The following is a 27,955-nucleotide window of genomic DNA, read 5'->3' as shown; positions in this document are numbered from 1 at the left end:
TATTTTAGAATGTAGGTCAATATTTGCGAAAACATGTTTTTCTTGCAATTATAACAGCATTATCATCACCACGTGACGTCATGTTTATAACACATAACGATACGTCATATTATGACGTCAAATGCCCACTGTCCTAATCATAACATCATAATAGATGTTATTACATGAGGTAATAAAATAATAAATGATTTAACTGCATGCATGTATAACGATTTTTATGTAATAGATTATTCTTTGTAAAATTTATTCTATTCGAGATTTCTTTAGTGCTTCTCATTTTGAGAGAATCTCCTTATTCCATCCATCAGTGGTACGATATATGATATATGATAAAGAAAGCTGTGACTAGTTGCATAGATACTTAAACACGAAGTAAGGAAAAGAATAACCAACGATACATTTTTGATCGACTACCTGTTTTGATTTGCCAACAAATTTGTACAATATTTGTACTAAGCATACGAGGAAACGAAAACCACTTAATAGCACTAGATTACTGATCACGTTATCTCGATAGTTGAACGAATAAATAACCATTATCCCTGTTGTTTTAAACATGTTTTTTTTTTTGTTTTCTATAAAAAAGCATTGGTAAAGCACCATTCGATTGTTTGATGGTACATAGAAACACTTCCTAACACAATGATAAGAAAGGAACACATGTTTGGGTCATTCGATACTGTGAAGTACCTTGTGTTTTGCCAATATCCTATGTTTTTATTGCCATATAGCCTCTGGAGACTGAATTTCTTTTTTCTCCCATCATTGTCCCATAAAACGCCTTGCGTTGCCTCTTTGCATTCTCCGTGTATTTTGTTGCATAGGCTGTTGTCTTCTTTGACTGTTCATATTTTGCGATGGACCTCCTTGGGTATTGCCCATTGGTCCACCCATTGGTCCACCCATTGGGTTGTTTTGAGGCATTCCTCCAAATTGTTGGTTTCCGCCCATTGGCGGTCTTTGAGTTGGTGGTCTTGCGATATCTGGGTTACCTCCCATCATACTATTGACTCCCTGAAAATTGCCGCCCATGCCACCCATTCCCTGTCTACTTCCCATATTCCCCATTCCCTGGCCACCGCCCATTCCCGGACCACTACTCATTCCCTGGCCACCGCCCATTCCCGGACCACTACTCATTCCCTGGCCACCACCCATTCCCGGACCACTACTCATTCCCTGGCCACCGCCCATTCCCGGACCACTACTCATTCCCTGGCCACCGCCCATTCCCGGACCACTACTCATTCCCTGGCCACCGCCCATTCCCGGACCACTACTCATTCCCTGGCCACCGCCCATTCCCTGGCCACCACCCATTCCTCCCATTCCTTGACTGCCACCCATTCTATCCATTCCTTGACCACCGCCCATTCTATCCATTCCTTGACCACCGCCCATTCCTCCCATTCCCTGACCGCCCATACCTCCCATTCCCTGGCCACCACTCATTCCCATTCCTTGACCACTGCCCATTCTATCCATTCCCGGGTTACTGCCCATCCCTCCCATTCCCTGGTTACCGCCCATACCTCCCATTCCTTGACCACCGCCCATTCTATCCATTCCTTGACCACCTCCCATTCTATCCATTCCTTGACCACCGCCCATTCCTCCCATTCCCTGGTTACCACCCATTCCTTGTTCACCACCCATTCCCGGTCCACTTCCCATGGCCCCCATACCCTGATTCATTCCCTGGCTACCTGTCATTCCTTGGTTACCTCCCATACCCTGACCACTTCCAATGCCACTCATTCCTTGGTTATTTCCCATTCCTGGGCCACCTCCCATGCTACTCATTCCCTGACCACCGCCCATTCCTTGGCCTCCACCACCCATACTGCCCCCTACACTCGGCATTCTCGTGGGAGGTGGTATTTCGTTGTTCATGCTACCACCCATCATACTATTCATACTCTGAAAAGAACTTCCCATTCCTTGTCCGCCACCCATACCCTGACCACCTGTCATGCCACCCATTCCCTGACCGCCTCCCATGCCACCCATTCCCTGACCATTTCCCATGCCACCCATTCCCTGACCATTTCCCATGCCGCCCATTCCCTGACCAACTCCAATGTCATTCATTCCTTGTCCTCCCATTCCCTGATTACCACCCATTCCCTGATTACCACCCATGCCGCCCATTCCTTGACCTCCCATGCCACCCATTCCTTGACCACCTCCCATGCCACCCATTCCTTGACCACCTCCCATGCCACCCATTCCCTGATTACCACCCATGCCACCCATGCCTGAATTACCACTCATCCCCATGTCGCCACCCATTCCTTGGTTTTCCATCCCTCCACCTACAGCCTCTTGCATCGGAGTATCAAGGGCACTCTTTGCACCGGCGTTTTTATCTTTGTGAACAACGATCGTGCATTTCATGACATCCTTTTTGTTTTTCTTTCTGCGCCCTTGTCGTCCGTGTAATAGTTTGGATCTTACCACTACAATATATGACAAAGTAGGATCTGTTATAGGAATAGTTGTGGACCTTGCATTTGGATCCGGGACTTCAGTGATTGTCCATCTTCCTTGATAGATCCACTGGAATACTCGATGTAACACACGGAATCCCATTACCGGGACCGGCATTGGATCCCAAGATACCGCTAACAGTGTTGTGTTGCCCTTCTTCATACGGCCAACTTTTATGTTCTTGGGAGTGTCAAACTCTGAAATGTATCAGCAGGGGATTATATCTATTTCATAGTAATGTACTCGGTCATAACCCGTTTAATCGTTATTGTTAGTTTGCAAGCTTTCATCAAAGGATCAAATAGTATATACAAGGTAAATTGTTTTCACTTTCGTTCTGTTATGGAATAGTTTAATACTGAATACCGCATAGAAATAGGACATCAAACTACCCTCCCCTACCGAAAGAATAAATTCGGACATTTTTTAATTCTAGCAGGGTGATAATAAACGGTAAGTATATGCTGGTATGAATAATTTTGTTAATATATTTTTAGGTTTTAAACCCCATCTTGAAAAAAGTCACACACAGGTAAAGGCGATGACTGATTTCGTCAGATAAACACTTACATATGTACGGAAGCGTATTCCGGCCACGTTGTGTTTTATTTTATCCCGAAATTTCTAGATAGCAACTCGAAATTTTGAGTTAGTAACTCGAAATTTCGAGTAAGTAATCCGAAATTTTGATTTAGTAAGTCGAACCCGAAATTTCGAGATAAAAACTCGAAATTTCGACTTGCTTACTCAAAACTTTGGATTACTAACTCGAAATTTCGAGTTGCTACCTCGAAATTTTGAGATAAAATAAAACTCAACGTGGCCGGAATACGCTTCCGTACATATGAACGAAATCGAATGAGATTGAGATTTTTAATATTCGTATAAATTCGTAATTGTTGTCTTACCTCTTTTAGGGGTTCTTAGCTGAACCTCAACCTCGTTTCCAATTCCTTTGTCGTTTTTAGCAGCAATAATGAATCTGTGAAGTAAGTTGTCATCTGAAAAAAGAGAACAAATATTGTATTTCAATATTTATATGTTAAATAACTATTTAACATTGATTAATTTCATAACAAGGAAATAGCCCGTTACATCTCAACAAAAGTCTTCAAACGATGTATACTTTAAAATTATTCACTTTTGAGAGGCCAAAATTTCGTGGTTTTCCAAGCATGTGCTTGTTTGCTGGTTCTTAATTTCATGATCTTGCCCACGAAATCCATTTGTACTATAATCCAGGTCAACTTTTATCTGTTTATGGTTCCATGGAAATCTGGATTTTAGGGTTCATGTTTTTGAGTTGAATAAACGCAAATAAATTATCAACAAAAATTTATTTCATTTCAAATAAAAAAACCAGAAGATATTGTGCAAGTATAGATGAACCTATGATTCCGATAGATAGGCAGACTTAGATCAAAGGAAACATTTGTACAGAGACATTTGAAAATGGTGACTGAATAAAGTTTTGTGGAAGAACGTCTGAATACAGGTGTAGTTGCTTTACTCAGGCCTGTTTTATATTAAGTAAATAAACTACATACCAAGATAGTCTGAATTCCACGACACGGACATGTTGGTGATAGTCTCGTTTCTGTAGACACCATCTTTGACTCCCCACATGATATGATATTCTGGTTTCTTGAGGGCGTACATGTGAAGAGGAGGTTCCCATCGGAGCTGGATCATTGGGGGATCTGTTCTTAATGTACGACAGCGCACGTTCCTCACTTGACTTGGCACTGTGAAAGATAAGAAACTTAATTTAAATATTAGTCAAATTTAGTCTATAATTGCAGTCTTGAACTTTGGTGTTCCTTGGTTGCTTTTAAAGGTGAATTTTGAAGACAAAAAATCAATTCAGATACTGATAGTATATAATAATGTCATGTAACACGCTATAGATCTGTAGGGAATTCTTTATTGTACAATGGTCAAATATGAGTTTACAAACATTTTACTGAATTATCAGTACACTGTCATGTTTCAGACTAATATATTTGGTGAAGTCGTTACATGTAATGTAAGGCCAAAGTTATTATACGAATTAAAATCCAATTTTATTATTATGATACGAAAGGGTGAAGTTGCTATAATACAAAGCAGTACACGCCTAGTGTTATGATATGGATAATCTGGTGTTTATGACACAATGAGAATTTTTACCGATAATCATTAAACTATAGTTCTATATGGATATACACCATTGTGATATTTTAATGTTAAAACCAGTACATATTCGGCGTTTATTATTAATTCATGATATTTATATAAAGTCTAGACCAACAACGGCAGTAATGAAATAGTGGGTTTGGAAGTGATTTGGAAGTGAATTTACAGCATGAAGTTAATGTGAAAAATTGTCTTAAATTTGTACTACACAGATCAATCCATATTCTGCCCAAAAGCAAGAAACATTACTTTTATGTCTTGTTTTTGTCTTCCGATATACTGCGCTGGAATCTCGTTCTCTACGAGATGTGCATTGGTCGGTATATGTTGTGTGTTATCGTGAACGGAACAGACATAAATATGTACAATTTCAATGTGTTTTTACCTGCAGCCTTAGATTTGGTAGCCACGTAGCTTGTAGGGAAACTCTCTGAACGTCTGGTGAATGCTGTGATAGCAAAGTAGTAATCCTTGTTGGGCTGAAGATTGTGTACCCACAATTCCGTAGCAGAAGGGTTAGTTGTCTCAACATCTCCCTCTTCCGGTTCAGCAAGGAAATCCGTGTAATGTACTCGATATCCTCGGATCTTACCCTCAACGCTTTGACGCGGAGTGAAGGTGACTCGAATAGTTGTTGTGTTGTAAGCCTCGGCATTTGGATTCTGCACTTCCGGCGGAACTGCAAGTTATAACAAAATGACTTATATACCGATGAAATAGTATTTCATATTAAAGTAACTGCTAGTCTAAACACTATATTTGTGGACTAAATACATATTTCTGTGGGTTAAATGGACATGTCTGTATTATGATTGTAGTAAAGTACATGGTAGTATAATATACATTGTCATAAAGAAAATATTTTTATTATAAAGCCAAGGAACAATATAAAATATTGGACCATAATGACTTTACCACATAACTGGTATGTTGTGCCATGTTTTACGACCGTGACACACACATAGCAAGACACTATTGTGACGTCATAAATAAGTCATACGTCCTTATGACGTGGCATGATTGTTTCGGTATTAAAAACGTCAGAGTCTGTCTTGTAAAGAAATAAACTTAAGATTTTTTTCCTGAAAAACCGGGTTATATGATAAATGAAATCATACATTCGTACCGATAAGATAAAATATTATCAGAGTCGTTAAGCATTTCCATATGTCTTTAAGCGAATAGTTGTAACCGTTTGATAAATTCCATATTATAGTAACACTTCCTCTATATAAAAGTATGTTTGTGTATAAATTGATACGTTTTGTTGTGTTTCTATCGAAATGCTATCTTCACACATTTTTGCCCTAGTTTTCATTATAAAGTTGATAAAGTTGTACCATTTACAACAGAAAACGTGTTTATTGCTTTAGATCACGTATTTGATTTTCTGTACAATTCAAACAGAGGTAAGAAATATGTAGTACACTACTACTCACTGAAACTTGCGGTTGATACCATTAAAGGTTCCGATTGTTCTGATTCTCCGTTATCAGAGAAGGCAGTTACAGCAAAATGATGTGTAGTTCCTTCTGTTAAGTCTAAAGCATTGAGGTAGTTGACGGCGGGTCGAATGTCTACAGTATGATTCTTCATTGTGAAGGAGTCGTGGATGATAACACTGTATTGAAGAATATCTCCTCGCACCACAGGCGGATCCCAGTCCAGTTTGATCGAGTTCGGTCCCAGTGCACTACCTCTTAAGTTCACAGGCGATGATGGAACTGTCACAATCAAGTATTACATTTCATTTCTAAAATACTCCATAAGACCATTTCCAGAATATTTTAAAGAATGTTCAAATGACAGTGTGTTTAAGACAGAAAAAGATAATGCACAATTTCAATAGTATCCTGGAAACCAAAGGTGTCATTTGCATATATACAGGGGTTGAAATTTCTACGCTAATTAGAAGTATGCAAATCCTGCACTCATTCTTACCTGCAGGTGTTATATGTCACGTTCATTGTTTTCACGTGTCCATTTATAAATGTTTTCACGTGTACAGTTATAAATGTTTTCACGCGTACAGTTATAAATGTTTTCACGCGTACAGTTATAAATGTTTTCACGCGTACAGTTATAAATGTTTTCACATGTTTTGTTTGATTTATAGCTCTCGAATACGATATTTCTGCGCATCTAGAAACTGATGAAACAAGCATTTATAGATGACAAAAATAGCAGCAGATGTCATTGTGCAGACGTTAAACCGAAGACGCACTGTACTGGATAAAATGATACACATGACTGCAATATCCTTTAAGTTAAGGAATCATTTTTCTGCAAAATTTTGGATGATATCTTAAATAGTTTTCTAGCAGAACAGTAAAGAACATAATTCACAAAAAATACTTGAATAATGATAATATACATTTGATTCAAACCTGATATCTGAAGTAGATTTTCTAATACTAACGATAAGTTGACGTTAATGTATAGAATTACAAGCAATTAAACAAAAAATAATCGGTTAAAACACATCCTATATAACACAGATATAAAATCTTACTACGCATCCTATATCATAAAGACATATAATCTTACTAAATGTTCTATATCACACCGATATATAAATTCACTACACCTCTACAAATACACCTCATATATCATATAGGCATAACATTATATCAACCGCTTCGGATACTCTTCCTATTTTATTCCCACAGACAAATAATTTTACAACACGGACTATCATTGTTTATGTACTATAAGGATAGTACATTTGTTTTGGAATTATGCAAATTGGCGGAAATCTTTTTTCCAGCTAAAACTATGGGCGGTCCATTTAAGATACATGGTTTTAATTCACTCGAATATAGGCACGGTTCCGATTATATCGGATTTTGTTCAGTCACCTCCTAGTTCTCAAAATTTGACCTATTGCACGAAAAACAAAAGAGCTGTCAATGCAGTTCTATTCACTGTTTGGCTCTGCTGTATTGTTTATTTCGTTTTGGTTACCGATGCTTTTTGCAAATGGATGCAAAATTAATTGTCTTCAATAATGATTCTAGCAAACTATAGAGTAGCAAAATTACTAATAGCGAGCGTAGCTCGAGCGACCCAGCAGGGGCCGCTTGCCAAGCAAGCCCTTAAGATAACACGCCTGAAAAAAAAAGGTGGGGGAAAATCATCCATACTATAAGTCATCAAATTGTAACACGGAAGTGGAAGACCTAGTAATACTTTGTGCCAACTGCGGATAGCAAAATGGCGGGCATAGCAACAAATATTCTTTTTCACCCAGACGCTTGGCCATATTGTAATTACTGACTTTGCGTGTGCAGATCAAACAAGGGTCTGTTTGAACAAGACAAAGCGATTAGTATCTTACCCGGAAACCCTGCCGAGGTTGTACGAAAGAATAAAACAAGAACAATGAAACGTCAAGAACTATTTGAATAAAGATTAAGATAAGAAATAAAGAAGGAAAAGTTTCTAAACTATAGGTCAATCAAATATTCTTGCAAAATATTTGGCATATTTGTTAATCACGCTAAAATATCGGATAATACTACGCTCGCTCCGCATGGCGCTGCCATTATTCATACAATGAATAGAAAAAAGACACGTGTTTCGATCAAACTTCACTTCAATTGTGATAACATTTAAGTTAATCATAAATGTAAATGAAAAAAAATTACTATAACCATTACGTCATAGTTAGCTCTACTTACTAACGTCAGGTGTGTGTATCACTTCCGGTATACTGTTGGACTCAACAACTTGGCCATCGACGGCAGCTACCCGAATCCTGTATCTAGATTTAGGTGTTAAATCTGTTATAGAAGCAGACGTCTGTGATGCGTCGCAAATTCTAAAAACAACTTCCGGTTGAGTTATTGATCCATCTAATTCCAGAGGTTGGAAATACACTTTGTATTGGAGATTTTCCGGAATTACTGGTAACGCGTCCCACTTGATTATTATAGTTGATATTCCGTCGATGGTTTGTGATTCTGTAATGACACTCTGTGGTTTCGGAGGAGCTGTAGGAGAAATAAAATATGCTGTTATCAACACAATAATACAAAATAAAGACGTACTTTTTCTTTGAGCATGCTCAAAATATAACAGAATATTTATCTGACATATATGATTGCAATTTAAAAACTAAGCAACATAACATTTATTTCGTCATTTTCAGACTATAAACTAAGAGTCGCAAAGAGTGGTATTATTCCCCGAGATGTGCTGTTTGCCACGGTTCCAAAAATATCTTGATGCTGACATTAAAATAACAATAACTATTTTGATGTAGATCTTACAGAAGAGTTTGATACCTTTATTCGGAATTAGGTCATTCTTACTATGTTGCCATGGTAGCAGAAACATATAAAAAGTTCTATCTTGTTGATGGCTTAAAACACAACTAGGGCAGACGCCTGACATGTTTACAATGTTTTTAAAAGCTGTTTTACACATTTTCAAGTCGTAGCACGTAAAATCTGCTTTAACGAACGAAAGGAGCCCAAGTGACATTCCACACAAAAGTGCTATTCTTAGAACAGATTGAAAGAGACTAGACTGAACGGCTTGCGAGTTGAAGACAAGCATGCAAATTGTAATGGTCGAAAAATTGTTATCTGAAATATAGATGTAATGAAGACACAACCTGCAGGGTACTCGTCTTATATAAGTAAAAGGTTATAATGTTAACGTTAATCTCATCGTTCACAGTTTATTATATAACAGGCGCATTCTATCAAAGTTGATGTTTATTAGTGGTATATAATTGACAAATTACTGCACAAATACAGACAGGTAAACAACAAAAGTTTCTTAATTTTTCAAGAAAGAAAAACGCTCGTTACAACAGACTACTGACTTATATTAGATACACTTTTTAAATAGTAAAATCCTCTTTATTGTAAGTGTCCATTTTGATTATTTATCATTTCTCTATAAAACTAACTGTGGTGTTTTTATGTATCAGCTGCATCACCTTTAATGGATGACACATAAAACTTGGACAAAAATGTAGTAGTTAATGATTTCTGAGAAAATAGATAAAGATATTGTATAGTGTTGAAGAGAGCTACTTATGTATACTTAACATATTACATGTTAAGCGCTATTTGTATTCTTAAGCAATTTCACCTTACAAATTCAAATACAAAAATAGAAAAGAACAGGTAAACAAGCTAAAAATGTAACACCAAGAAATACAGGGATGTGTATTTTACAGTAGAAAATATAACAACGTAAGCTGAAGTCATAATAAATAGTGGAGCATAACGATTCCACGTAACATTACTGTTAAATGTCATTAAGAATAATGAAATGCATGTAAGCTGACAAAACGTCATTTCCTGTGAAAAACGTCATCATTCATTGATGTGACAGGTCTCGTTTGAAATGGCATGATTGAGGGGCGCTAAGAGGGTGGCAGCTTCAAGATCGTCTCTGCCTAGCGAAGTGTTGTTGTTATTATTATTATTATCGTTATTAAGCGTGAAAGAAATTCTTAGCTTTAACTTGTACTTGATTAGAGCAAGTTTATGGTTTGCTAACACCGAAATATGAACATATTTTACACCTGAAAGTCAACCATTGTTTTAGTTTTGTTTTTATCTGACGTCATCCTAAGTATGCCAAGTGGGGATATGTAAATACGGTGACAGACGTGAACATTTGCATTATCAACCGTTAAAACTTTTATTAACAATAGCGTAATTAAGTGACCTGTTGATATATTTGCATGTGTTTTTGTTTTCAAGCGTATTAATCTTAATATATCTAAATGAGAATTCTGAAAAGCCATAGACCTGACTGATTTTTTCCGTAATTATAACGAATATGATTACATGGGTTACATAGATATTTCGTTTTCATTTGTAATGAAAAGGAAATGGCCAAAGTTTTATCGCGTAATTAAAATAAAGATTCCTAGAGCCCAATTACAATGCCTGTACATAAAATTATATCATATTGTATCATAAATAACGACCAATTAATACAGAGCCCAAATAGTATGTTTTTGCCAAGAGTTAAGCTCGTGAGGGAAGGAATGTTAAATCAATGTTGTTATAGGGTTCTAATCAAATGTTACTCACTCGTTTTTCCCTACCTTTTTTTACTGTCTTTGATTGAAATTAACTCTAGGCAATATAGTTACCCGCTTTTTTTAGGTAACCGATCGGGATCAAACTCCGATTGTCTCCTGACTTAGTGACAAATATTCATCGAAATCTAATAATAGTTTTCATACAAAAAGTGTTGATAATTATAAAAAAAAAATGACCTTAGAAGAAAAATATCAAACTATACAAAAATTCAAGTACACAACTACGTTATATGTAATATGTTAATGATTGAAATCGAAATAAAGTGTTTTTAAACTTTTTCATGACTTTTTTCTCTGTGAAAAAAAATAAAAATTCGATAATTACAATGATGGACACTGACGTTGAAAGTAATAAGATTTTTTTAATTATTAATCTCATTAACAATGACTATTATGTAAACAAAAAATATAAATTTACATTTTTTAATCTAATTCAAATGTATAACTTATATTTACATCATTTGAAATAATTGTATAGACGGTTTAATAACTGCAATAACACAAGGTTTGTCGTCGGTTTTCTCTGATTCTGAAGGAAATGTGTCTAAATCTTACTTATATACTGACATCATATAACAATAAAACATCGATAATTTAGAAGCGTAACAAGACAATAAAACAGTCTTATAGATGGGCACTAAATATAGTAACATATCAATTAAGCAATTTCTTCTTCACAAAAAACACTTCCGGTATCGTCATTTGTGGTTTGTCTCTTTGGTATTCTAACCTCAGGTATGCCAGGCCCTTTTAAGTGACCGATTTCATGACTTTTATGATCGGAACTGATGACGAATGCATCAAAATGTCACTCCAACCTGACTTGGCGTTCGAGGAAATTCCTCCTGTATATACAGTGTATATAATCGTGGTTTGTGTAATATGGTGTTATTAGCGACATTCAACATATCTGTTTCCATGATACTACGATCATAAAGAGGCTATAGATTTAATCTTCTTCTTGTTATCGTTATTTATTAGTAACCTTGCATGACACAGAAACACCTTACGATAGAAAATACAATGTGGTATCATAGAGTCAATAAGGATAATAGTTCCGGAAACATAACCCCGCATCTGCATATCAATATATCAATTCACATCGACAGAAAACATAACATACCAACACAAGGACAGAACACAGAACATATCAACACAAGGACAGAATATAAAGCATATGAACACACAAGGACAGAAAACACAACATACCAACACACAAGGACAGAACACAGAACATATCAACACAAGGACAGAATATAAAGCATATGAACACACAAGGACAGAAAACACAACATACCAACACACAAGGACAGAACACATAACATATCAACACACAAGGGCAGAACACAGAACATACCAACACACAAGGACAGAACACAGAACATACCAACACACAAGGACAGAACACAGAACATACCAACACACAAGGACAGAACACAGAACATACCAACACACAAGGACAGAACACATAACATATCAACACACAAGGGCAGAACACAGAACATACCAACACACAAGGACAGAACACAGAACATACCAACACACAAGGACAGAACACAGAACATACCAACACACAAGGACAGAACACAGAACATACCAACACACAAGGACAGAACACAGAACATACCAACACACAAGGACAGAACACAGAACATACCAACACACAAGGACAGAACACAGAACATACCAACACACAAGGACAGAAGACATAACATACCAACACACAAGGACAGAAGACATAACATACCAACACACAAGGACAGAAGACATAACATACCAACACACAAGGACAGAACACAGAACATACCAACACACAAGTACAGAACACAGAACATACCAACACACAAGGACAGAAGACATAACATACCAACACACAAGGACAGAACACAGAACATACCAACACACAAGGACAGAACACAGAACATACCAACACAAGGACAGAACACAGAACATACCAACACAAGGACAGAACACAGAACATACCAACACACAAGGACAGAACACATAACATACCAACACACAAGGACAGAACACAGAACATACCAACACACAAGTACAGAACACAGAACATACCAACACACAAGGACAGAAGACATAACATACCAACACACAAGGACAGAACACAGAACATACCAACACACAAGGACAGAACACAGAACATACCAACACACAAGGACAGAACACATAACATACCAACACACAAGGACAGAACACATAACATACCAACACACAAGGACAGAACACAGAACATACCAACACACAAGGACAGAAAACACAACATACCAACACACAAGGACAGAAAACACAACATACCAACACACAAGGACAGAAAACACAACATACCAACACACAAGGACAGAACACAGAACATACCAACACAAGGACAGAACACAGAACATACCAACACACAAGGACAGAAGACATAACATACCAACACACAAGGACAGAACACAGAACATACCAACACACAAGGACAGAAAACACAACATACCAACACACAAGGACAGAAAACATAACATACCAACACAAGGACAGAACATGTGACATACCAACACAAGGACAGAACACATAACATACCAACACACAAGGACAGAACATGTGACATACCAACACAAGGACAGAAGACATAACATACCAACACACAAGGACAGAACACATAACATACCAACACACAAGGACAGAACACATAACATACCAACACACAAGGACAGAACACATAACATACCAACACACAAGGACAGAACACAGAACATACCAACACACAAGGACAGAAAACACAACATACCAACACACAAGGACAGAACACAGAACATACCAACACACAAGGACAGAACACAGAACATACCAACACACAAGGACAGAACACAGAACATACCAACACACAAGGACAGAAGACATAGCATACCAACACACAAGGACAGAAAACATAACATACCAACACACAAGGACAGAAGACATAACATACCAACACAAGGACAGAACACAGAACATACCAACACACAAGGACAGAACACATAACATACCAACACACAAGGACAGAAGACAGAACATACCAACACACAAGGACAGAACACATAACATACCAACACACAAGGACAAAACACATAACATACCAACACACAAGGACAGAAAACATAACATACCAACACACAAGGACAGAAAACATAACATACCAACACACAAGGACAGAAAACATAACATACCAACACAAGGACAGAACACAGAACATACCAACACACAAGGACAGAAAACATAACATACCAACACACAAGGACAGAACACAGAACATACCAACACAAGGACAGAACACAGAACATACCAACACAAGGACAAAGTATGTATCAACACACACATTCATTACATTTGGAAAAAAACTTTAAAGTATGCACATGTCCAGATGATGTTTTTGTTTGTTTATATAGAACAACCGTAGCTGATTTGTATCAATGTCAAACATATCAAATTACGGTTCATGTGATATCATGTGTACACTACATGAGAAATATTATGTTTGTATTATAATATATACTTTGAATTAATGAGAAACGTGTCTTGGCTCGACATACCGGTGTCTAGTTGTAACAAACCCTATGACATTTGACCCCGAATTCGTGGAGCATCAATCATGATAATTATATAAAGTGTGGTGAGACATTTAATATGACCTGTCATAGAAACATACCGGATTTATCAACGTTTAACACATGCTCTAATCAAATGTCTTTCCCAAAGAAAACCAGCAAGAAATATACAAGGTTTGAACTTGTAAAAAATGACCTTAGGGTAAACAGATAATTGAAGTTTTTTTTTATAAAAAAAAATATTTAATTCCTTTAAATTCGATTCAAAAAGAAATTTGCTGAATTTCAATATCAAAAGCCCACCAATTTCATGCTGTTTACAACGAATTTTGGAGAAACGTAAGACGAGATAGGAAACATTAAAACAATAGGCATAAATCGTTATCTTGACGATCTTTCTTCAGAAACATATTGATTAATGAAATGTTTCAATCCTGATCCACATCTTGGAAATGTCTGATTGAAATTGACAAAAATTATCTAGGAAATATCTTATATAAAAAAAAATTGTTAAAATCGTAAACAACATTGTACAAATCAATTTAAAATGGATTGGAAAGATCTCCAGAAACTAATTGTTTGATTAAACTTGTAAACGTTAAGTCACATCTAGGTTAATTAGTGATGTATTTATTCAATCGTTTAACTGGCATTTTTCTGATATTGTACCATAACAAAAATGTATTAATGATGGTATATTTTTTACAGGAAAAAATGTATTTTTACACGTTGTGTGAGAAGTCATTTTTTATTTCATTTTTTTCACTGCCGTCTGCACATCCTTTGTTGACCATACACGATTTGTAAGTACTGTAGTTACGTATGTATTTTTTTTGTGGGAGGAGGGAAGGGGTGATTATGGTACAGTCGTCATTATTAAGTTGATTAAGACATTTTTCTAAACTATGTGACATTTTAATTACAATATAAAACAAATTAGTCTTGAATAATGACATTTGGGTACGTATACTTTTTTTTTTCTTTTGGACACTAAATACTTATGAAATGCCAACAAAATGCGACACTTTGCTTACAGAATGCCAGAAAAACCATGATGATTATACGAGAACAGATATGTACGGGGGAGGAGTGAGGGTGGGCATTTAAAACCAGTCCCTATTCACTGACTTACTCGCCTCTACCAAACACAGATACCTATACTATCAGCAAAGCAATATTTTACACTGAATTCAATGAAACTGATGTCAACAGCAATGAATATGACGTCATCAATGGCAAGTAATATATTTAAGCAATAAATCAACGATTCGTTCCGGAAAATTAAGATTTCGAAATATGAAAATCGTGGGTCCGATTAATGAGTAATGTTGTGTATGATTGACAAAAACTTTTTTTTTCCGAAATGCTGAATCAATTTTAGAAATAATTCCTCGATACATTCATCGCCACTTTTCAACATTTAATCATACTTGATATTTCCTAGAATGCCTTGAAAATTGCAACCGAGTCAAAGCTGGTGTAGATACAGCAGTATCAGGTCTACTAGAATGTAAATGGTAGTGATCATATCTGATTCATATTCAGTTAATGCAGTATGGTAACACTTCGTCTTTACTGTGAGTTTTATATCCTCAGAGATCATAAATCGAATGTGCAGAATTTCGTACATCATTAGCATCGTTGCTCAAAGCTGCATAGTTTCATTTTATAGATAGTTGATTAAGCTTTTGTTGGTTTCCCACAAAAATTTGGACTTAAAAACACAAACGACGAAGAAAAAGAACAAAAAGCAAAAATAAGACAAAAACTCGACAAAAAAAACAACAAATAAATAAACAAAAACAAAAAACGAAAATAAACAAGAAAAAAGCATATATAAATGTATGGCTCTCATCACAATTTATAAGTTTCAAAATTGGGATTTCTATTCTGGAAACAGCACGAAAATTGACAAATATGATTATGACACGTTACACAATGTAATGTTGAAGGTTTACTCTATATTTGGTCGACCTTTGTCACGGATAATGGTCATGAATGGTTCAAAATAGTCACATTACGTATGTCAAACCATCTTATTTATGGGTTTGATGTTGGATGCATTAGGGTCTATAGAAAGGTTAAAGGTCAATGACATCCTTGGGGCTCAATAGATGTCTAAATGGTTGGTGTATGTCAAAACGTCGTTCTACACGTAAGTTATAGCAAATTATAGACTGGCGCTTCTGATTAATGTCAGGATATAGCGTAACCAAGGCAACATACAAAGTCAGCAGAGAATGATGTACATTTGTACATTTTCTAATGACGTATACACAGGTAATAATTTAAGTGAACCAACGAAACACATATAATAACCATAGCGATGAAATAAATAACCACATTAGCACAGGGAATTACTAAACTACACAAGGAATAGTCCAATCAACACAGGGAATTACCAAACCTACACAAGGAATAGTCCAATCAACACAGGGAATTACCAAACCTACACAAGGAATAGTCCAATCAACTCAGGGAATTACCAAACCTACACAAGGAATAGCCCAATCAACACAGGGAATTACCAAACCTACACAAGGAATAGCCCAATCAACACAGGGAATTACCAAACCTACACAAGGAATAGTCCAATCAACACAGGGAATTACCAAACCTACACAAGGAATAGCCCAATCAACACAGGGAATTACCAAACCTACACAAGGAATAGCCCAATCAACACAGGGAATTACCAAACCTACACAAGGAATAGCCAATCAACACAGGGAATTACCAAACCTACACAAGGAATAGCCAATCAACACAGGGAATTACCAAACCTACACAAGGAATAGTCCAATCAACACAGGGAATTACCAAACCTACACAAGGAATAGCCCAATCAACACAGGGAATTACCAAACCTACACAAGGAATAGTCCAATCAACACAGGGAATTACCAAACCTACACAAGGAATAGTCCAATCAACACAGGGAATTACCAAACCTACACAAGGAATAGTCCAATCAACACAGGGAATTACCAAACCTACACAAGGAATAGTCCAATCAACACAGGGAATTACCAAACCTACACAAGGAATAGCCAATCAACACAGGGAATTACCAAACCTACACAAGGAATATTCCAATCAACACAGGGAATTACCAAACCTACACAAGGAATAGTCCAATCAACACAGGGAATTACCAAACCTACACAAGGAATAGCCCAATCAACACAGGGAATTACCAAACCTACACAAGGAATAGCCCAATCAACGCAGGGAATTACCAAACCTACACAAGGAATAATCCAATCAACACAGGGAATTACTAAACCTACACAAGGAATAGTCCAATCAACACAGGGAATTACCAAACCTACACAAGGAATAGTCCAATCAACACAGGGAATTACCAAACCTACACAAGGAATAGTCCAATCAACACAGGGAATTACCAAACCTACACAAGGAATAGCCAATCAATACAGGGAATTACCAAACCTACACAAGGAATAATCCAATCAACACAGGGAATTACCAAACCTACACAAGGAATAGTCCAATCAATACAGGGAATTACCAAACCTACACCAGGAATAGTCCAATCAATACAGGGAATTACCAAACCTACACAAGGAATAATCCAATCAACACAGGGAATTACCAAACCTACACAAGGAATAGTCCAATCAACACAGGGAATTACCAAACCTACACAAGGAATAGTCCAATCAACGCAGGGAATTACCAAACCTACACAAGGAATAGTCCAATCAACACAGGGAATTACCAAACCTACACAAGGAATAGTCCAATCAACGCAGGGAATTACCAAACCTACACAAGGAATAGCCCAATCAACACAGGGAATTACCAAACCTACACAAGGAATAGTCCAATCAACGCAGGGAATTACCAAACCTACACAAGGAATAGTCCAATCAACGCAGGGAATTACCAAACCTACACAAGGAATAGCCCAATCAACACAGGGAATTACCAAACCTACACAAGGAATAGCCCAATCAACACAGGGAATTACCAAACCTACACAAGGAATAGTCCAATCAACGCAGGGAATTACCAAACCTACACAAGGAATAGTCCAATCAACACAGGGAATTACCAAACCTACACAAGGAATAGTCCAATCAACACAGGGAATTACCAAACCTACACAAGGAATAGTCCAATCAACACAGGGAATTACCAAACCTACACAAGGAATAGTCCAATCAACACAGGGAATTACCAAACCTACACAAGGAATAGTCCAATCAACACAGGGAATTACCAAACCTACACAAGGAATAGCCCAATCAACACAGGGAATTACCAAACCTACACAAGGAATAGTCCAATCAACACAGGGAATTACCAAACCTACACAAGGAATAGTCCAATCAACACAGGGAATTACCACCTACACAAGGAATAGCCCAATCAACACAGGGAATTACCAAACCTACACAAGGAATAGTCCAATCAACACAGGGAATTACCAAACCTACACAAGGAATAGTCCAATCAACACAGGGAATTACCAAACCTACACAAGGAATAGTCCAATCAACGCAGGGAATTACCAAACCTACACTAGGAATAGTCCAATCAACACATAAAAATTACCAAACCTACACAAGGAATAGCCCAATCAACACAGGGAATTACCAAACCTACACAAGGAATAGCCCAATCAACACAGGGAATTACCAAACCTACACAAGGAATAGCCCAATTACCACACAAGGAATAGCCCAATCAACACAAGGAATAGCCCAATCAACACAGGGAATTACCAAACCTACACAAGGAATAGCCCAATCAACACAGGGAATTACCAAACCTACACAAGGAATAGCCCAATCAACACATAAAAATTACCAAACCTACACAAGGAATAGCCCAATCAACACAGGGAATTACCAAACCTACACAAGGAATAGTTCAATCAACACAGGGAATTACCAAACCTACACAAGGAATAGCCCAATCAACGCAGGGAATTACCAAACCTACACAAGGAATAGCCCAATCAACACATAAAAATTACCAAACCTACACAAGGAATAGCCCAATCAACACAGGGAATTACCAAACCTACACAAGGAATAGCCCAATCAACACATAAAAATTACCAAACCTACACAAGGAATAGTTCAATCAACACAGGGAATTACCAAACCTACACAAGGAATAGCCCAATCAACACAGGGAATTACCAAACCTACACAAGGAATAGTTCAATCAACACAGGGAATTACCAAACCTACACAAGGAATAGCCCAATCAACGCAGGGAATTACCAAACCTACACAAGGAATAATCCAATCAACACAGGGAATTACCAAAACTACACAAGGAATAGCCCAATCAACACAGGGAATTACCAAACCTACACAAGGAATAGCCCAATCAACACATAAAAATTACCAAACCTACACAAGGAATAGCCCAATCAACACAGGGAATTACCAAAACTACACAAGGAATAGTCCAATCAACACAGGGAATTACCAAACCTACACAAGGAATAGTCCAATCAACACAGGGAATTACCAAACCTACACAAGGAATAGCCCAATCAACACAGGGAATTACCAAACCTACACAAGGAATAGCCCAATCAACACATAAAAATTACCAAACCTACACAAGGAATAGTCCAATCAATACAGGGAATTACCAAACCTACACCAGGAATAGTCCAATCAATACAGGGAATTACCAAACCTACACAAGGAATAGCCCAATCAACACAGGGAATTACCAAACCTACACAAGGAATAGCCCAATCAACACAGGGAATTACCAAACCTACACAAGGAATAGCCCAATCAACACAGGGAATTACCCTACACAAGGAATAGCCCAACACAAGGAATAGCCCAATCAACACAGGGAATTACCAAACCTACACAAGGAATAGCCCAATCAACGCAGGGAATTACCAAACCTACACAAGGAATAGTCCAATCAACGCAGGGAATTACCAAACCTACACAAGGAATAGCCCAATCAACACAGGGAATTACCAAACCTACACAAGGAATAGCCCAATCAACACATAAAAATTACCAAACCTACACAAGGAATAGCACAATCAACACAGGGAATTACCAAACCTACACAAGGAATAGCCCAATCAACACAGGGAATTACCAAACCTACACAAGGAATAGTCCAATCAACACAGGGAATTACCAAACCTACACAAAGAATAGTCCAATCAACGCAGGGAATTACCAAACCTATACAAGGAATAGCACAATCAACGCAGGGAATTACCAAACCTACAAAAGGAATAGCCCAATCAACACAGGGAATTACCAAACCTACACAAGGAATAGTCCAATCAACACAGGGAATTACCAAACCTACACAAGGAATAGCACAATCAACGCAGGGAATTACCAAACCTACACAAGGAATAGCCCAATCAACACAGGGAATTACCAAACCTACACAAGGAATAATCCAATCAACACAGGGAATTACCAAACCTACACAAAGAATAGTCCAATCAACGCAGGGAATTACCAAACCTACATCAGGAATAGTCCAATCATCACAGGGAATTACCAAACCTACAAAAGGAATAGCCCAATCAACGCAGGGAATAACCATTGCAACGTATGTAAGAACCATAACAACACAGTGAGTGACCATGACAACACGTGGAAAAGCCAAAACCAAACCATTGAGACTCATAGCAATAACGAGAAGAACCGTAGCAACAGATGTGAGAACTATAACAACACGGGTAAGAACCATATGGAACGAATATGGCGACACAGGGATTAACCACAGCGACACCAGTGAGAACCGTAGCAACACAGGGAAGAAGTATAGAAACCGAGGGAGGAACGATAGAAACATAGGAAAGAACCATAGAAACACAGGGAAGAACCATAGGGAAGAACCATAGAAACACAGAGAAAAACCATATAAACACAGAGAAGAACCATATAAACACAGAGAAGAACCATATAAACACAGGAAAGAACCATAGAAACACAAGGATGAACCATAGATACAGAGGGAAGAATCATAGAAACAGAGGGAAGAATCATAGAAACACAGGGAGGAACCATAGATACAGAGGGAAGAACCATAGAAACACAGGGAAGAACCATAGATACAGAGGGAAGAACCATAGAAACAGAGGGAAGAATCATAGAAACACAGGGAAGAACCATAGAAACACAGGGAAGAACCATAGATACAAAGGGAAGAACCATAGAAACACAGGGAAGAACCATAGATACAGAAGGAAGAACCATAGAAACACAGGGAAGAACCATAGATACAGAGGGAAGAACCATAGATACAGAGGGAAGAACCATAGAAACACAGGGAAGAACCATAGATACAGAAGGAAGAACCATAGAAACACAGGGAAGAACCATAGATACAGAGGGAAGAACCATAGATACAGAGGGAAGAACCATAGAAACACAGGGAAGAAGCAAAGATACAGAGGGAAGAACCATAGAAACACAGGGAAGAACCATAGAAACACAGGGAAGAACCATAGATACAGAGGAAAGAACCATAGAAACACAGGGAAGAACCATAGAAACACAGGGATTAGCCATTCAACCAAATCAACGCAAGGAAATGATTAAGAGTCGATATTATTCATTTAAATTTGAACTCGCACAAAAGCTGTATTTTTTATAAGAGATTCGTGATTTATTTTGAATTGATTGACTGGTCATTTGCATAATCCCTTTCAACCTTTTACATTTGTTGTCACAGCAAGTGCATAAACCACAGTGTCTTAGACTACGTGACATATTCTGCAAAATTATTCCCTAAAAGACTGATACAGTCACGTTACTGGTGATAAATGTTTAACAATGTTTTATGTAGTAACAATGTATATTGTTACGCCCTTCAATACAATTAGCATACTGACAACGAAATCAGTCAGCATTTCATTAAATAAACAATTCGATTGTATTGTAACCTAGATGTATTGAAAATATATTGCACAATAACTCAGGTGCGTTTCGTGGCTATATTGATATACAATGTACATGTATACTTTAATGACATATCAAAATGTCCCATCAAAGCGTAGATCAAAGCACTACTAGATGTATCTTTACATAACATATTGCATAATAATATCTCCGGAAGGTTTATCGTGTAATCTGACTAGCAGGCCCATTTTATAATGATCACTCAATATTCTTCATTCGGCTACTATAAAGAGTGGAATTGAAGAAGGAAATCTTGTCCTAGGCAATGATTGTAATTATGGTATGTCTGTGTGTCTGTCTGTCCGTCTTTGTGACCTTCTTTTTTTTGAGACTGTCTCGTCAAACATTCATCTCTTTGACCACATATGTTACATGTAGGGTTATAAATAAAAAAAAATGTGAATATAAAAATGAATTAATTATCGACTCTCGAGATTCATCTGTAATTTGTCCAGAAGGTCATTAACGATTATCTTTATCATGAGTTCACAAAGGGCTGTCACGACTTGGCAGCGATTTACGATATTGAATCTTTCTGTACATATTACATACATATTTCAACATCTCAAATATTTAATTACGTCTAGACGTCAGTAATTTACATAATTTTTATTAAATTGATAAATTTGTGAGGAAAACTTGACATAACTGTTTATTTCCTGTAATGAATAATAAGAAAAGTCGGCTTGTTTCTTACTAATGAGATGCATCCACTGGTGTCATGTTAATTTATAGTTCCGGAAGAAAGAAAGCAAAAGTAATTGAACAAACCAACAGATGTCATTCAAACTCGGATCATAGTCGTCGTAATAGTTGGGAATAATAGTCTATTGTTCAGGTGTTGATGAGGGGAACCAGACATGAGCTGCATTTATAATCACAAAGTCAGCCGATTGCTGCGGTGTATGAACACATGACATTTAACAAACTACTCTTTAACCATTTTCTATTTTCATTTTTATCAGCTGCATGTCCAGAATGAAATGATAATCAACGTTAAAAAAAGATGACTTGATAGGAATTTTCAAATACAAACGAATAGTCATTAACGATGAACTATTTGTAATGCCAAGTCGTCAGCTCTTTGGAGCAGGTTTTGTTTGTGATACAAAATTATGTCGTTTTCGTATAAAATTATGACGTCACTTACAACAACAAAAAAACACGTACCAACGAATGCTTAGTCACAAGGATAGATAACTTTGAAAATAGTCTTTGCAGTATTTGCTAGTCGTTTGTATCAAAAAGTTTAAAGTAGTTTAGAGTTTGGAAACTTACTAAACATTTTGTATTTAACATATTTCCTCCGATATGTTACGGGATAGAAAATTGTTAAATAAGAAAATTATTGATACGAACGTGTACACGTTTTTTTATGACAGGGGATTGTAGTAGATCAGTCAACATATTGACAGGTGTTTCAGGTAACACATATATTAGGTAAACCTATCAATGCGTGGGTAGAAGGTCACACCATTGGATAGCATGGTTAAGGGTTTACCTGTTAATCACAGGTAAGCACAGTAAACATTGTAAGATGCGCGTGGTGTTATTGTAATATAGGTGTAATCCAAAAAACTACGTAAGCATGAACTATTCTGATGATTAAGTCACTACTGCGTCATAACCTGGGGCATGTGATGTCACGATGACGTAACATAAACGTGAAGTTTGATTGACGGCTTACATGTGTTCACAAACACAAACCACGTCTTATTGTCAAATCAGCTGTGTTGTCAAGTGTAACCCTGGTACTATCTGACCTACATTGACTCTGTCAGGGAGAAATTAGCGTTAGTTTATTCGGTTGTATGCCACTTTAGAGAACTACGGGTTCAGGGTTCGATCCCTATCGGCATTGACCACTGTTGCACTAAATGCAATTGAGAATAAATGGACAATTGAATTGAAAATAATTCATTAGAGGAGAAAATAAGCTGTGGGAATTTGTAAAAAAAATATATAGCAAGCTGTCGGTATTAATGGACGATTACATCGGGAAGAGAATTAAAATATTTCCAAAGTACATTGTATATAAAGAAAGGGAAAGAGTTTGGGGAGAAGAGGGGAATGGATAAAAATAAATTGATTATCACGTCACCAGCTATAGCAAAGTTTAGTTCTGATAAACAATTAATGACAAAAACGTTAATCAATATTACCACAAGAACAGATTTTGTTTCGAAAAGTATCTACAGAACGAAAATTCAAAAATAATATTTCCTGGATTTCAATACACAACGTCAATTCGGTACCATCTAGTACCTGGCATTCATTTCTTATCCACAACCATACGCCTGAACAATGAAAGTCATATACAGTCCTGTGCATAAAATTAGCGAATATGACATAGGAAATGTCTTTTCATTCATAACTGTCACGCGTGATCTGTGTTTCAAAGGAAACTAAAATTCACTCAACCGCAACCGTTATTATCTTTGCAGAAATAATTCTCGATAGATGACATAAAATAGACAAAAGACACAAATTAGAGACAATGAAATTTAAGATAAAGATATAAAATGTCCTTGAAACAGGTGACTACATACAAGGTTTTATTTATCTATTTATCTATTTATTTATTCATTTATTCCGTTATTTAAACAAAACTTACCCATTGGTGCATCTGGACATACGCGCATATAGATGCTAAGTTCTTTTGTGGAGTTCTCAATGTCGGCTAATCGCCTCTCGACGTCCTCGAAGAACGAGCCGTAAGCTAGTGCCATTCCGCCACCCGCAGGAATAGATCCATTTAGAGTGTTTGTACCATACATTTTTACTTTTTCTTTCTGAATAATATCAAATAATCGTTTGATGTTTGCTTGTGTTGAAATAAGATATGTCTCTACCTTTACAAAATCGTACGTTGTCCATTGTGCAGTTACACACGTTATAAAAAATATGGCACATACAAGTAACCGTTCCTGTCCGGAAAACATTGTCTCTGTGATGTTAAACCAAGTAACTGAAAAAAAGTAATCAGTTTGGTTTTCCCCTAGAAAAGGAAATTATTGCGTTTCCTTCATCGGTACTAAACTTCCCTCTACGGAAGTCCCTGGCGAAAAGACCTTTTAGTTCTTCATGCGGCCGCTGTTCCAGCAGTTTCGTTGCCGTTCGTACCTTCCGAAGTTTCTCGACTGACTTGCTTAGCTTAGAAACATATATTATATAAAGAGTGTTGACACAGAGAAGATGTCCCCAGGCACAGCATGAGGACAAAGCCTCAGGTCTGTCAATCTTCTCCACGGCAAACCGTAATGAATTCATACTTCGTGCTTGTAATAAAACTGACGTATCCCTGCACGCTGATTAGCATTACTAAGATAGCTCGCTGACTGTCATGGTGTATATGTGTTTATCAGCGTAGGTTCCACAATGTTTCTTTGATTCAACATTTGATTTGTTAGTCATTCTAGGTTTTTTTTCTTTGTTCACCGATTGGTATTAGCTGAAATAGCTCTGAATACCATCGTGTACGTTCACAATATATATGGTCTCATTATTTAGGTTGTCAAGAACTTCTTACGATATTTTCATAATTGTTTTTAGATTTTTAACTTTGGAGATATATGAAGGTTTTTGTTAATTTTTTTGATGTTAACACGCATTAATCCAAGGATCATTGAGCTTATGCTACAATGTATGTCGCTGCATCCGTCGTCTGTCCGTCGTCTGTCCGTCCCGGACGCAACTTGTGTTATGCAATCTTTGGTCTAATCAACCTCTCCTCAATATCAATAATATTCTATGAAAAATCGTGGAATGTTTGCTCATTCCGTCACTTGAAAATATATGTGAACTGAAATTTCATTATGAATCATGCGTCAAAAACCCTATTAAGAGTAGATTTAGGGAATATTTAAGGCATACACCATGGATAATTTCCACGGGTACAACTGAGTAGGGTCGAAATAAATTGAGTGATGTCATGTTACACTTCTCCTTTGTGGAATTTTGTGAATTTTTTTTTTATTGTAGGTGACAGACACGGCTGGTGAACTTTTAGATTCCGTGGTTTGCCCTAACCTGCCTTCCTCGTTTCTATCCATACTTTTACACACGTAATTGACGATCTTCTGAAATTATCAGTTCTATGTAAAATACGAAAGTATTGACTTGTGAAAACGACAGGAAAATACCAACATACCGACACTATAACTCAAATTCAATAAAACTGGGGCAAAATAAGAAGGGAAAAAAAGATTTGAAAAAGTGCAAGAACAAGACCGAGTATTCCGGAATAGTAAGCGTCTTCTACTTCATCGTCATTACTCGCTATATAAATATTAGTCAATACAAATAAGTAATGTGACGTTCTCAAAAGAAGATATGTTGTACAACAATGGAACCAATAGGCAAAATAACGAACATTCAATACGCCCATCTAAATATCACACAAAGAAATAGAATATTTCTCAATGAGATCACTATGACGACCCTACCTACCCCATATTTTTTCTAATCCTACAATTCTTGAATCCCAGTGTTTGAAGTTTGTTCGTCATTAGACGACTTCTTGTACAAAAATCGAGAAAATGGGTATAGGCCCTTGAATATCGAATCAGCTGTGTAAGTACCATAGTTTGGGAATACAGAAGGGTTGTTATCGAGAAAGGGAAAATTGACAATACGAAAATTCAAATCATTACGTTTTTATACCGCTTGATTGAAAACTATCCAAGATGGTTTCGTTGTAAGAAAAGATCGAGATTAGCAGCTGATGTAGAATATTCTGTCGTGTCCTTGACTAACAATACCGGTGGATGTATTGAATAAATGTGGTCAATAAATCTCTTTTTATTTAAAGACAAGACGTCATAGATACATCTGAAAGTGAAGTTAGATGACTTTGCAAGGTCTTTGTGACCTGTTTCTATATACTTTTTGATAAATCAAGCCACATCTAAAAACAAAACAAGTTAATGCACCTCCCCATCTAGAGTTTGACATATCTCTCGATCAATTTTTCCCTCGGTCACCTCACAGTACCAAAATTTAGTCCCATAGCATCACTGACAAACCCTCAAACTATGAATATTAAAATTGGCGCTATGCCATATTACTCTCAATTTTATTGAAATATGCTATTCAAATGTGCGTTTTATGCACATTTATCAGGTTTGTACGACTTTTTACTATTTCACGAGACTTTTTTCAACTCTTTCGTAAGACTTTTTTTTACTCTTTCCTAAGAGTATTCAACTATTTCATACAACCTTTACTTCTGTTTGGAAGATTTTTTATTTCATTTGAACGGCTTTTTCTGTTGTTCAGGTGATTATCTAGTTCGTTCTTATGACTTTTATTTCTTTCATGCAACTTTTTTAAAATCGGTTTAACAACTATTGTGAAACATGCCTTTTTAACTTGTCCGTACGATCTTTTATCTTGTCCGTACGACGTTTTATCTTGTCCGTACGACATTTTATCTTGTCCGTACGACGTTTTATCTTGATTATACGACATTTTATCTTGTCCATACGACATTTTATCTTGTCCATACGACATTTTATCTTGTCCATACGACATTTTATCTTGTCCATACGATCTTTTATCTTGTCCATACGACATTTTATCTTGTCCATACGACATTTTTGCTTGTCCATACGACATTTTAACTTGACCGTACGACATTTTATCTTGTCCATACGACATTTTATCTTGTCCATACGACATTTTATCTCCGTACGACATTT

General features: G+C 36.8%; 2 protein-coding genes across 2 annotated transcripts; both read right to left on the bottom strand.

Annotated features, from left to right (window-relative positions):
• Positions 1-762: 762 nt before the first annotated feature.
• Positions 763-25,198, bottom strand: LOC132555868 (fibronectin type III domain-containing protein 1-like). The gene is made up of 8 exons (XM_060220228.1): positions 24,871-25,198; positions 8,346-8,657; positions 6,105-6,389; positions 5,051-5,344; positions 4,038-4,235; positions 3,399-3,491; positions 1,932-2,687; positions 763-1,829 (listed from the first exon to the last, which is right to left on the bottom strand). The coding sequence occupies exons 1-8, from the start codon at positions 25,196-25,198 to the stop codon at positions 763-765; spliced, it is 3,333 nt and encodes a 1,110-aa protein (XP_060076211.1).
• Positions 25,199-27,461: 2,263 nt separating this feature from the next.
• LOC132555867 (seminal vesicle secretory protein 2-like) lies at positions 27,462-27,953 on the bottom strand. The gene has a single exon (XM_060220227.1). The coding sequence runs from the start codon at positions 27,951-27,953 to the stop codon at positions 27,462-27,464; it is 492 nt and encodes a 163-aa protein (XP_060076210.1).
• Between the last annotated feature and the right edge of the window lie 2 nt (positions 27,954-27,955).

The sequence above is a fragment of the Ylistrum balloti genome, unplaced genomic scaffold, assembly GCF_031769215.1.
Source record: "Ylistrum balloti isolate Yb309-2 unplaced genomic scaffold, AGI_CSIRO_Ybal_v1 Utg370520, whole genome shotgun sequence".
NCBI classification, from domain to species: Eukaryota; Metazoa; Mollusca; class Bivalvia; order Pectinida; family Pectinidae; genus Ylistrum; species Ylistrum balloti.
The sequence above is the reverse complement of the archived record's forward strand: the minus strand, read 5'-3'. Positions and strand labels throughout refer to the sequence as shown.